At 43.0% G+C, this 13,540-nt stretch overlaps 1 protein-coding gene across 1 annotated transcript in view; it reads left to right on the top strand.

The window, feature by feature from the left end:
* The window catches only part of hcrtr2 (hypocretin (orexin) receptor 2), a 149,372-nt gene that overhangs the window by 17,656 nt on the left and 118,176 nt on the right, over positions 1-13,540 (top strand). Inside the window, exon 2 of the mRNA XM_068028445.1 lies at positions 9,086-9,264. Within this exon, the coding sequence (XP_067884546.1) occupies positions 9,086-9,264 (179 nt within the window). The remainder of the gene's footprint in view (positions 1-9,085; positions 9,265-13,540) is intronic.

The raw sequence follows: 13,540 nt of genomic DNA, 5'->3' as shown, positions 1-13,540 counted from the left end.
AAAGTATTAGGTAGCTATCTATGATTTCAATTGGGTGGAGATCACTGAGTTCTTTAATGGGTGGCCAATCACTCTGTCGCATTACTGACTGAGCGATGGAAGTTAAAAATTAACCCCCAGGTTTCAAAATTGTGTTCCTGACTACTTTAGTGATTTGTTCATTTTTTTTTCTCTGACATTTCTTGTGGCCTCTAGTATAAGATTGGTTTGTCCTAAGGCCAGCACCTGCTGCACTGAGGAAAATCAGGCCTTGGGCCCACCTGTTAGGCCACAACGAAGAAGGTGGGTTTTGGAAATATATTTATATTATACGAATGCTGCCTTGACCCCACATTTAAAGAATGTGGGTCATCACTACCACTTCCCCATACCCCGATCACTACAGCTCACCCCCTTGTTCACTGCAGCTCAACTCCCCGATTGTTGTATTTTCGGTTGGTATGCTGCCACCTTACTATGCTTAGTTAGTCTAGCTTAGAGAAATTACTTAATCTTGAGTACTTTGAACATTAACCTCTATTGCATTCTAACTATGTACAGCTTCACTCCAGTCTGTGTGACTCCTCTGAAGCCACACTGCATCTCTCTTCAAGTCTCTCTCGGATGTGATCTCTCACATCATCATGGTAGGAGGTATTCTTTACACTCTCTCAACATTAATCCTTTCATACCCTTATACTACATTGGTCCCCAAGTCTTTACCCAAATATATATATCTTTTTTAATTCACACATCTTCACACCCTGCCTCCTGTAAGGACTCCATTCCATTTTCCCATTTTCTCCATCTCCGACGCGTCTGCTCTGATGATGCTACCTTCCATGACAGCGTTTCTGATATGTCTTCCTTTTTCCTCAACCGAAGGTTCCCCCCCCACTGTGGTTGACAGGGCCCTCAACCGTGTCCGGCTCATTTCCCGCACCTCTACCCTCACTCCTGCCCCTCCCTCCCAGAACCACGACAGGGTTCCCCTTGTTCTCACTTTCCAACCCATCAGCCTCCGTATCCAAATGATCATCCTCCACCATTTCCGCCATCTCCATCGTGATGTCACTACCAAAAGGCATCTTCCCCTCCCTTCCACTGTCAGCATTCTGAAGGGATCATTCCCTCTGTGACACCCTGGTCCACTCCTCCATTACCCCCACCACTTCATCCCCTTCCCAAGGCACCTTCCCTTGCAAGCGCAGGAGGTGTAATACCTGCCCATTTACCTCCTCTCTCCTCACTATCCCAGGCCCCAAACACTCCTTTCAGGTGAAACAGCGATTTACTTGTACTTCTTTCAATGTAGTATACTGTATTCGCTGCTCACAATGTGGTCTCCTCTACATTGGGGAGACCAAACGGAGACTAGATGACCGCTTTGCGGAACACCTCTGCTCAGTCCAAAAGCATGATCCTGAGCTTCCGGTTGCTGACCATTTCAGCACACCCCCCTGCTCTCATGCTCACATCTCTGACCTGGAATTGCTGCAGTGTTTCAAAGAACATCAATGCAAGCTTGAGGAACAGCATCTCATTTACCAATTAGGCACGCTACAGCCTGATGGATTGAACAGTGAGTTCAATCATTTCAGAGCATGACGGGCCACCCATTTTACTTTTATCTTTAGTTATTTTTCTCTTTTTTCTTTTATTTTTTGTGTTTATTTTATTTTAGTTTGTTCAGTTTGTTTCTACTGTGCTTACCCACTTTTTTTTCATGCTTGTGACTGTTCAGTTTTCAGTCCATTAACACCTTATCTGTACTAATGCTTTGTGTTTCAGCACACCATTAACATATTGTTTGCCTTTGCTTCATGACCTTCTGGTCAGCTATTCTGTGACGTTGTCCTATCAACACCTTCTCTTTTGTTATCTCTTGCCCCACCCCACTTTACTTGCTTAAAATCTTTTACATTTCTTATATCTGCCAGTTCAGAAGAAGGGTCACTGACCTGAAACGTTAACTCTGCTTCTCTCTCCACAGATGCTGCCAGACCTGCTGAGTATTTCCAGCATTTCTTGTTTTTATTTCAGATTTCCAACATCCGCAGTATTTTTCTTTTATTCAAACTAGACATCCTGTTATAAGCTTTTCCCATCTTCTGAACACAGGAGTATTACTGTATTAGAAAGAGAGAATGTCCTTGAGGCATCAAAGATAGAATCTATTTGGTTGGAGTTAAGAAACAATACAGCAGCAATTTTGCTACTTGGCGTATTTTATAGACCACCAAATAGTAGGCAGGAGATAGAGAAGCAGATTTGCAAAGAAATCACTGAGAGGTGCAAGAACAATAGAGTAATGATAATGGGAGACTTTAACCAGCCCATTATTGGGTGGGATGGTGATTGTATTAAGGACAGAGAAGGGGCGGAATTTCTATAGCTTGTTCAGGAGAATTTCCTTGATCAGTATGTTTCCTCGCCAACAAGGAAGGAGGCATTGTTGGATCTAGGCCTGAGGACTGAAGAAGGCCAAGTGGAGAATGATACATAAAATAAAAGCAAAAGCTCCTTCCCAAAATTCGCAAACAGGACTGTCCTGGCAGACCCATCGTTTCAGCCTGTTCCTGCCCCACTGAACTTATATCTTCCTATCTTGACTCTATCGTTTCTCCGCTGGTCCAGTCTCTTCCCACCTACATCCGTGACGCCAGTTTCCTGGCCCCAACCGCCTCCTGTTCACTATGGACGTCCAATCTCTCTACACCTCCATCCCCCACCAGAACGGTTTGAGGGCTTCTTCCTTGAACAGAGGCCCAACCCGTCCCCATCCACCACCACTCTCCTCTGCCTGTCTGAACTTGTTCGTACATTGAACAACTTCTCCTTCAACTCCACTCACTTCCTTCAAATAAAAGGTGTTGCTATGCGTACCTGCATGGGTTGTAGTTATGCCTGTCTTTTTGTGAGACATGTCGAACATTCCTTGTTCCAGTCCTGCACAGGCCACCTTCCCCATCTCTTTTTCCGGTATATTGATGACTGTATCGATGCTGTTTCCTGCTCTTGTCCCGAACTGGAAAACTTCATCAACTTTGCTTCCACCCTTTTCTCACCTTTACTTGGTCTATTTCTGGCACTTCCCTTCCCTTCCCTTCCTCGACTTTTCTGTCTCCATCTCTGGGGATAGGCTGTCTACTAATATTCATTATAAGCCTACTAACTCCCATGGCTACCTTGACTACACTTTCTCGCACCCTGTTTCCTGTAAGGACTCCATCCCATTCTTCCAGTTTCTCCATCTCCGACACATCTGTTCTTATGATACAACCTTCCACGACAGCGCTTCTGACATGTCTTCATGTCTTCCTTTTTCCTCAACTGAGGATCCCCGCCACTGTGGTTGACGGGGCCCTCAACCGTGTCTGACCCATTTCCTGCACTTCTACCCTTACCCCTTGCCCTCCCTCCCAGAACCTCAACAGGGTTCCCCTTGTCCTCACTTTCCACCCCACCACGCTCCACATCCAAAGGATCATCCCCCGCCATTTCTGCCACCTCCAGCATGATGCGACCACCAAACACATCTCTCCTTCCCCTCCCCTGTCAGCATTCCGAAGGGATTGTTCCCTCCGTGACTCCCTGGTCCACTCCTCCATCACCCAGCACCTCGTCCCCTTCCCACAGCACCTTCCCATGCAATCGCAGGAGGTGTAATACCTGCCCTTTTACCTCCTCTCTCCTCACCATCCAAAGCCCCAAACACTCCTTCCAGGTGAAGCAACGATTTACTTGTACTTCCTTCAATTTAGTGTGCTATATTCGCTGCTCATAATGTGGTTGTCTCTATGTTGGGGAGACCAAACACAGATTGGGTGACCGCTTTGCGAAACACCTCCGCTCAGTCCGAAAGCATGACCCTGAGTTTCCAGTCGCTTGCCATTTCAACACTGCCCCTCCCGCTCTCATGCCAACTTTTCTGTCTTTGGCCTACTCCAGTGTTCCAGTGAACATCAATGCAAGCTCGAGGAGCAGCACCTGATCTTTTGATTAGCCACTCTACAGCCTTGTGGACTGAACATTGAGTTCAATGACTTCAGAGCATGACTGGCCTTTTCTTTTATATTTTTGTATTTTTTATTTTATTTTATTTTTTAACCATGTGCCTATTTTTCATGTAGACAGAGCTGCTCATTATTCTGCTATTAACACCCTCTCTGGACTAATGCTTTGTCTTTCACCACAAGCATTAACACACTCTTTGCCTTTATCCCAGGATAGTTTCATTATTTAATCTCTCCTGTCCTCTGCCCTATCAGACACCTCCCCTTTTGTTCTGTTACCCACCATCACTGCCCCCCCTCCCCCACTTCCTTCACTTGCTTAAAACCTAATTCTTTTCTAACCTTTTCTAGTTCTAATGAAAGGTCACACACCTGAAACGTTAGCTCTGTTTCTCTCTCCAGCACTTTCTGATTTTATTGGAGAATTTTACAATCAGGAAGCATCTTGGAAATAGTAATCATAGTAGCGTACAGTTTAGATTATTTATGGAAAAGGTCAGGGAGCAATCTAGAACAAAAATAGTTGACTGGAGGAGATCTCATTTCAGCAAATAGAGGAGGGACTGGCCCAAGTAAATTGGAGTTAAAAGAATGGCAGTCAGAAATGTAGTGAAGCATTGGATGTCCTTTGAAGAGCTGATGAGCACAGTCGAGGGGGAAAGGGAGAGTAATCAAAGTCAGAACTCGCTGGATGAAAAAGGAGTTAGAGAGTAGGATGAAGCAGAAAAAAGGAGCATAAGACAGATGTCAGCATGATTATAGAAGGGAGAATCAGGATGAGTATAAAAAGTAAAGAGAAGTGAAAAAGGAAATAAGAGGGAAAAGAGACATAAAAGTGAATCCAAAGGTCTTCTGTAGGCATATTAACTATATAAGTGTTGCCAGAGGAATGGTGGGGTGATTATATACCAAAATGGAGATTACTGGTGGAGACAGAAGTATGGCTAAGGTGCTAACGGAGTACTTTGCATCAGTGTTTACTAAGGAAGATGACTTTGCCAAAGCTATGATAAAGAAGGAGGTTGCTGGGATACTGGACAAGATAGATAAAGAGGAGGTACTCGGAAAGCTGGCAGTAATTAAAGTAGATAAGTCACCTTGTGTGGATGGGAAACATTCTAGGTTGCTAAGGGAAGTAAGGGTAGAAATTGTGGAAGTGGTAACAACAATCTTGCAATCCTCCTTAGATAGAGTGGTGATGCCTGAAGAGTGGAGCATTGCAAATGTTCTACTGTTGTTCAAAAAAGAGGAGAAGGATGAATCGTGCAATTGCAGGCCAGTGGTGGGGAACATTTTAGAATCTATAATCCAGGAGAAAATTAACAAGCATGGACTAATAAAGGAGAAACAGCAAGGATTTGTTAATGGCAAATTGGGTTTGATTAACTTGATTGAGTTTATTGATGAGAGAACAGAGATTGGATGACGGTTGTGTAGTTGATGTTGTGCATATGGACTTTCAAAAGGCATTTGATAAAGTATCACACATTAAACTTGTCAGCAAAATTGAAGCCATTGGGATAAAAGGAGCAGTAGCAGCATCCCTGTGACCTCTACCACCTCGAAGGACAAGGGCAGCAGATGCATGGGAACACCACCACCTGCAAGTTCCCTCCAAGCCACACACCATCCTGACTTGGAACTATATCACCATTCCTTCACTGTCGCTGGGTCAAAATCCTGGAACTCCCTTCCTAACAGCACTGTAGATGTACCTACCCCACATGGACTGCAGCGGTTCAAGAAGGCAGCTCACTACCTCCTTCTCAAGGGCAATTAGGGATGGGCAATAAATGCTGGCCTAGCCAGTGATGTCCATATCCCAGGAAAGAGTAAAAAAGGAATTGATACAAAATTGTCTAAGGGATAGAAAACAGAGAAGTAGTAGTGAATGACTATCTTTTGGACTGAAGGAAGGTATACAGTGGAGTTCCCCAAGATCCTTTACTAGGACCATGGCTGTTTTTGATATACATTAATGACTTGGATTTAGGAATACAGGGCAAAATTTCAAAATGTGTAGATGGCACCAAACTTAGAAGTGTAGTAAACAGTGAGGAAGATAGTAATAGACTTCAAGAAGACCGATACAGGCTGGACACATGGCAGATGAAACTCAATGCAGAAAAATGTGAGGTGATAAATTTTGGTAGAAAGAATGAGGAGAGACAATACATGCTAAATGGGAGAATTTTAAAGGAGGTGCAAGAACGGAGAGATCTGGGGGTGTTTATGCACATATCTCTGAAGGTGCCATATTAACAAAGCAGTTAACAAAGCATAAGTGATCCTCTGCTTTATAAATAGAGGCATAGAGTACAAAAGACAGGAAGTTATGTTAGTCCTATATAAAACACAAGTCCAGCCCCAGCTGGAGTATTGTGTCTAATTCTGGGCAAGTGTACTTTCGGAAGAGTGTGAAGGGTTTGGTAAGGGTACAGAAGAAATTTACTAAAATGGTTCGAAGGATGAGGGATTACAGTTAAATGGATAGACTGGAGAAGCTGGGTTGTTCTCCTCAGAGGAGAAAAGGCTAAGAGGAGATTTGATAGAAGTGTTTAAAATTATGAAGTGTTTAGACAGTGTAAATAAAGAAATAACTGTTTCCAATAGCTGAAGGGTCAATAATGAGAGGAGAAAATTTAATATAATTAGCAAAAGAACCAGAAGTGACATGACCTTTTCTATGCAATGAGTGATTTGGATTTGGAATGCACTGCCTGATAGGGTGGTGGATATGGTTTCAATAGTAGACTCCAAAAGGGAGTTGAATAAGTGCTTGAGGGAGAAACAAATGCACAAATATGGGGTAAGAGCAGGGGAATGGGACTAACAGGATTTCTCTTTGAAAGAGTGAGCACAGACTTGATGGGATGAATGACCTCCTTGTGTGCTGTACCATTCCATGATTCTCCTTTAAAACAATGTGAACTTACATTGTTTTATAAGCCACATGCTGCAGCCATTGAGGGAGAGGATGAGTTTGATTTGTTAATGAACCAACTATCCCTACACTTTTCCACTGTGATCAAGGACATCACTAATTTGTTATCTCCTCTCAGGTGGCCTAAGAAACATGTATTATGGTGATGATTCTATTCATGTGAGCCTCGTATGAGATGAGTTCTGAGAACATAATCTTGGGTGCGGGGATAGTCAGTTGGGTTGATGGGTCTGCTCACAAATCCCTGAATGTGGAAGGAGCCAAAGGCGCCACCCTCAAACTTCCTGTGAATGAAGTGAGGAAGGAAAGGAAAGCAAAGAGTAATGAGCAAACAGGAGACTGTCTTGGAAGCTAAAATGCAGGAGGTTAGCTGTAGTTAGTAATGTGATTTAATTTCGAAGAGAGAAATGAAATTAAGTGACGACGATGAGGTTTGTTTACAGCTATTTTCTGTAGGTTCATTTCTTGACTATAAAATCAACGAGCTCAACAATTTCTATTGAGCTTTGTCACATTGAATTATTTCTTAATCCCCCCATTGAAAGATTGGATTAACACCCTTGAGAAAGACATGATATCAATTTCAATATTGCAAGGTATTGTTAACCTAACAGGTTATGCTATTGTGTAAGTAAATATTGGATGGTACAGCTACATGCCGAAGCACAAGCTCCTTAGAATGCTTATGGGAGTGACCAGCACTGTTGCATCTCAGAGAATATATAGGGCAGACCCAATATTTTTAAGAGGGTGTTAAAATTTAATGAGAAGACACTGAGGTTTGTGGACGCACAGAGGGACCGAGAGGTTAATTTACATAATTTCTTGTAAGCATGAGTGCAGGTCGATAAAGATAAAGCAGAGACCATCACTGACTTCAAGAGGAAGTTGGTTGGCCACCCGAGAGAAATAGACTTGCAGGGCTACAGGGATTGAGGCGGGGAGTGGGACTGACTGCATAGCTCCGTGGAGAGCTGGCATGGACTGAATGGGCTGAATGGCCTCTTTCTGTGCCATAAATAACTCTATGACTGTAAGACATAACAAGACCAACAGCTTTTTGGCCTTTATAAATAGTGACACAGTGTACCGTGTAATGAAGTCATGATAAATTTATACAAAACTATGATTAAGCCATATTCAGAGTATTGCTTTCTATTTTTGGCACCTATAGAAAAGTGTGGATTCACCAGGATGACACCAGGAACGGGAAACTATAGTATAGGAGTGACCTGAGATACTCGGAATATCTCCGTTGGAGCCTAGAAAGTCCAATTTGATTTTTAATTTGAAGGATTTTGATAGATTAATTGGGGAAGACTATTTCTTCTGACTGGGGACTCAGTGAAGAGTCATTAATTTAAATTTGCCACTGAGAGTGAGGACTAATTTCTTTATTCAGTAGATTGTTGGAACATGGAATGCCTTACCACAAGGAAGGGTTGAGCCAGAGAACATTGCATCTTTTAAGTGAAAATTGGATTCAGTGGGTACAGTTAAAATGGGACGAGCAGTACTTATTTCCAATTCTGGCTCGATTCCCACTGGCCACTATTTCATGGCACATATTTTTTAGGCAGCTAAGGTACCTGCAGGAAGCATGAAAATTGGTTTCTCTGATGTAATTCAGACCCGAATGGCATTTTAATGCCCTACTGAGTGCTGAGCCCATGACGGTATCCAACGCATTAATTTATGACAGGGAAGAAGGGCAGGCCTTCGAAGGTAAGTCAAAGCATCTACAAAGTGAGGTTCAGAGGAGTCCCCAACCATTCCCATCCTTGAAATGGCTCTGATTCTCCCACCTCCTGCAACATGCCTTGATGCAGCCTCAGTGACCTGGGTTGTTTACCTGGCTAAGGCCAGCTAACTACCCCTTTCCATCAACTTCAGTGGGGAAGCTGGCTGACAGGATGCAAATCAGGCTCGTCTGTTAAAATCACCCTGGGGTAATAGGCCTCCCACGCAGACTCCCCAGCTAGTGGAACATTGTCCCCCACCTTCCCCCGCCATCCCCGCTTACCCTTTCCTGCCAGCTTCCCACTAGGCTGTTAAAGCAAACCTACAGAAAGGGCAAAGGAATGTGCAAGTAGTGAAAAGACTGGACTTTATCTTTGCTATTTCTAATTCTTTCTTTATCTTTCAGTTTGCATTGCAGTTTGGAAGAATCACCACATGCGGACAGTCACAAACTATTTCATAGTTAACTTGTCATTTGCTGATATCCTGGTTACAATTATCTGTCTTCCTGCCAGTCTGCTCGTTGATATAACCGAGACGTGGTTTTTTGGGCAAGTTTTCTGCAAAATAATTCCATACCTACAGGTAAGTACTCAATCATTTGAGACTTCATGTAAGTTCCAAGCGAGTGTTGGTAGTGTTCACCGGATGTCTCAAAACTGGTTTAAAACAAAACAAATGTACACAATGAAAGTTTAAAAATTAGGGAGTAAAAGTAAATTGTGAATATTGGAAATGGAAGCAGAAATGACTGTAGAGGCACATTGATTGGTGACAGCTGAAACATCATCAATCTGTTTAATTTTTTAAAAATCAGTGTAACCTAAAAGGTTATTTAATTGGAGGATGTGGCCTGAGTGGCCTTAAGTGGCATGAGCACTTGACTCGTAAACAAGGTGATGGGGTGGCATTGAGAAGGCTTCCTTTCCCTGCTAAGTGTAATAAAGTCATAAATCCATTTCTAAAGATTGCATTTCTAATTTGACTTCATGCAGCGCACAGAGCAAAGCTTACTGTTTTACTGTGGAGAAGCACTGATAATCACCCCCCCCCTGATTCACACTCAGTCTCCCTTGATCACACTGTTGTTAATGTGCTGCACTTGTCCAGTATGGACCTGGGACATACAGACCAGGAAGGTCCCATATTCAATTCTGAGTTGAGTTAGCTAATCTCAGCCAATGCAGAAGTTGATGTGCTATGTATTAGTCTCAACATCTTTGTACTAGGAGAAGGGGAAAGAAACAACCAAGATTCCTGGTCCTGATTACTAGCTGGTGACCCTACTAAAAGGTGTGCATGTGTGGATACCAGTTGAAGATATAATTGTCCCTCCCTTGCCTCCAACTCCCCCCACCATATAGTCAAATAGCCAATGCACATGGTACTGTCTGGACTTGCCAATAAAAAAATGGCCACTTGGGTGGTGCGATTAGAGTATCTAATTCTGATAGCAAAGTACCCTTCAGCAGAAGCTGGCACCTTCAGAAGAAACAGAGAAAACTTAAAAAAAAGATTTACAGTACTCCTCTCCTATATAGCTGTTTCAGAGTGATGTATTGTGAAGAATCTAGAATTCAGAATGATCTATATTTTGTTCCAATACTTTTGGAGCATCCGTCATACAATGGGGAAAAGCTGTGGTCTCCTGACAGTATCAATTCACAGGATCACAGAATTGTTACAGCACAGAAGGAGACCATCAGCCCATGGTGGCTGCACCGGCTCTCCGAGTGAGCAGTGCACTTAGTGCCAATCCCCTGCCTTCTCCCCATAACCCTGCACATTCATCCTTTTCAGGTAACAATCTAATTCTCTTTTGAATGCCTCAATTGAACTGCTTCCACCGCACTCTCTGGCACTGCATTCCAGATCCTAACCACTCGCTGTGTGAAAAAGTTTTTCCTCATATCTCCATTGCTTCTTTTGCCAATTACCCTAAATCTATGCCCTCTCGTTCTTGATCGTTTCATGAGTGGGAACAGTTTCTCCCTATCCACTCTGTCCAGACCCCTCATGATTTTGAATTCCGAAAGGATCTTCCTACATTCTCAACAATGTCGTTGCTGAGGCACCAACATTTATTCCAGTTTCAACAAAAACAACTTATATTTATATAATGTCTTTAATGTGGTAAAATGTCCCATGACATTTCACAGGAGTGTTATCAAACAGAACTTGCCTCTGGGCCAATGAGGAGATCTTAGAGAAGATAACCAAAAGCTTGGTCAAAAAGGTAGGTTTAAGGAGTGCCTCAAAGGAGGAAAGAGAGGTAAAGAGGAGGAGAGATTTGGGGATGGAATTTCAAAGCTTAGGGCCCAGGCAGCTGAAGGCATGGCCACCAATAGTGGAATGATTAAAATTGGGGATGTTCCAGAGGCTGGAATTAGAGGAGTGCAGATATCTCGGAGGGTTGTGGGGCTGAAGGAGATTACAAAGATAGGGAGGGTCGAGGCCATGGAGGAAATTGAAAAGAGGGATGAGAATTTGTTCATTCTGTTATACTAGTTAGTTTGAGAAATCGTGCAGAAAACAATTCATTTTTTCAAAAAAGCTTCAAGACTATCAAATTCTTTTCACTCTATCCCTTTTCCAGTAAGATTGTCAAGTGTAGCAAGCTTTTAAACAAATTCCTGTTATCGGTGGTTCAATAACTGATTATGCTATATAATTGGCACTAATTTGAATCTGACATGGGGCCAACACACTCAGTTTGCATCATATTTGACTTTCAAGTGGTTTAACTTTAATTCTCTGAAGCACATACCTGTCAAGTGAGGCTCCAAAACCTGAGTAGAGAGTCATAAAACCCTATTGCATTTCTCTTAGATATTCTCACCCTCCACAAAATGTTTAAATATTAAGTATGAAACTTTTCTCACTCCAAACCTTTTGTATTCCAAAGGTAACTTTGAATGATGTAATTGACTTTTATGTCAAGTGAGCGTAATTGTAATAAAACTTGAATCCATAAGCACACTGCTTTCTTCAGTACATAATAAATTCACAGATCATCATACTTTCAGGGGGAAGGAAATATTTCAATAGATTCCAGGAGAAAATCTGAAACAATGTCTGATCTAACTTCAAGCTCTCTAAAACTGTAATTAAATATTCAATAGCCCAGAAATTGTTGCAGCAATAGCAAAGAGTTCACAGCGCTCCTCACACCCTCCTCACACCTTCCTCACAGAAAGGGCACATTCTTCCTGACCAACTTCCTAGATTTTGTTTCAGGAAGTGACGCATCAAATAAAAGTTTGACTGCACTATGATTTAGTGTTACCAGACTTCCAGAAAAGCCTTGATAGAGTTCCGTTGAAAGTTGCGACAGGAGCTTGAGGCTGTCCTGGATGAAACTTAAAGGTGGAGAAGGCATTGTTTGAAAAATTGGAAGAAGCAGGCATTAGTTAAGACAGTGATGTCAGGCTGGAGAATATGTGTTGATTGGAGTGTCCCAGTGACCAGTGCTGTAATGCTACTGTTTCTGATCCACATACATTCTCCAGATTCTAAATTCAATTTAACTTGGTCAAACTTTCAGATCCTAAACTGGGGTGGGTATAGAATCTTTCTTTTATTCATTCATGGGATGTGGGCATCCCTGGCTGGGCCAGCGTTTATTGCTCATCCCTAATTTGCCCTTGAGAAGGTGGTGGTGAGCTGACTTCTTGAACCACTGCAGTCCATGTGGGGTAGGTACACCAGCAGTGTTGTTAAGAAGGGAGTTCCAGGATTTTGACCCAGTGACAGTGAAGGAACAGTGATATAGTTCCAAGTCAGGATGGTGTGTGACTTGGAGGGGAACTTGCAGGTGATGGTGTTCCCATGCATCTACTGCCCTTGTCCTGCTAGGTGGTAGAGGTCATGGGTTTGAAAGGTGCTGTCGAAGGAGACATAATGAATTGCTACAGTGCAACTTGCACATGGTACACACAGATGCCGTTGTGCGTCAGTGGTAAAGGGAGTGAATGTTGAAGGTGGTGGATGGGGTGCCAATCAAGCGGGCTGCTTTGTCCTGGCTGGTGTCGAGCTTCTTGAGGTTTGTTGGAGCTGCACCCATCCAGGTAAATGGGGAGTATTCCATCACACTCCTGACTTGTGCCCTGTAGATGGTGGACAGGCATTGGGGAGTCAGGAGCTAAGTTACTCACCACAGAATTCCCAGCCTCTGACCTGCTCTTGTACTTATGTGGCTGGTCCAATTCAGTTTCTAGTCAATGGTAACCTCCAAGATGTTGACAGTGGGGGATTCAGTGATGGTAATGCCATTGAACATCAAGGAGAGATGGTTAGATTTTCTCTTGTTTGAGATGGCCATTGCCTGGCACTTGTGTGGTGCGAATGCTACTTGCCACTTATCAGCCCAAGCCTGGATGTTGTCCAGATCTTGCTTCCAGATCAGAGCAAATGGTGCTGAACATTGTGCAATTATCAGCAAACATCCATACTTCTGACCTTATGATGGAGGGAAGGTCATTGATGAAGCAGCTGAAGATGGCTAGGCCTAGGACACTACCCTGAGGAACTCCTGCAGTGATAATTATAGGCCAGTCAGTCTGACCTTGTTAGAATCAATTCTGAGGGACAGGATAAACCACCACTTAGAAAGGCACGGATTAATCAGGGATAGTCAGCATGGATTTGTTAGGGGAAGGTCATATCTTACGAACCTAATTGAGTTTTTTGAGGAAGTAACAAGGAAGCTTGATGAGGATAGTGCGGTGGATGTGATCTACATGAATTTTAGTAAGGCATTTGACAAGGTCCCACATAGCAGACTGGTCAGTAAAATGAAAGCCCGTGAGATACAAGGAAATGTGGCAGGTTGATCCATAATTGGCTCAGGGACAGGAAACAA

Source organism: Heterodontus francisci, chromosome 3 (assembly GCF_036365525.1).
Source record: "Heterodontus francisci isolate sHetFra1 chromosome 3, sHetFra1.hap1, whole genome shotgun sequence".
Lineage (NCBI taxonomy): Eukaryota > Metazoa > Chordata > Chondrichthyes > Heterodontiformes > Heterodontidae > Heterodontus > Heterodontus francisci.
Note: the sequence above shows the minus strand (reverse complement) of the source record. Positions and strands in the feature narration are given on the sequence as shown.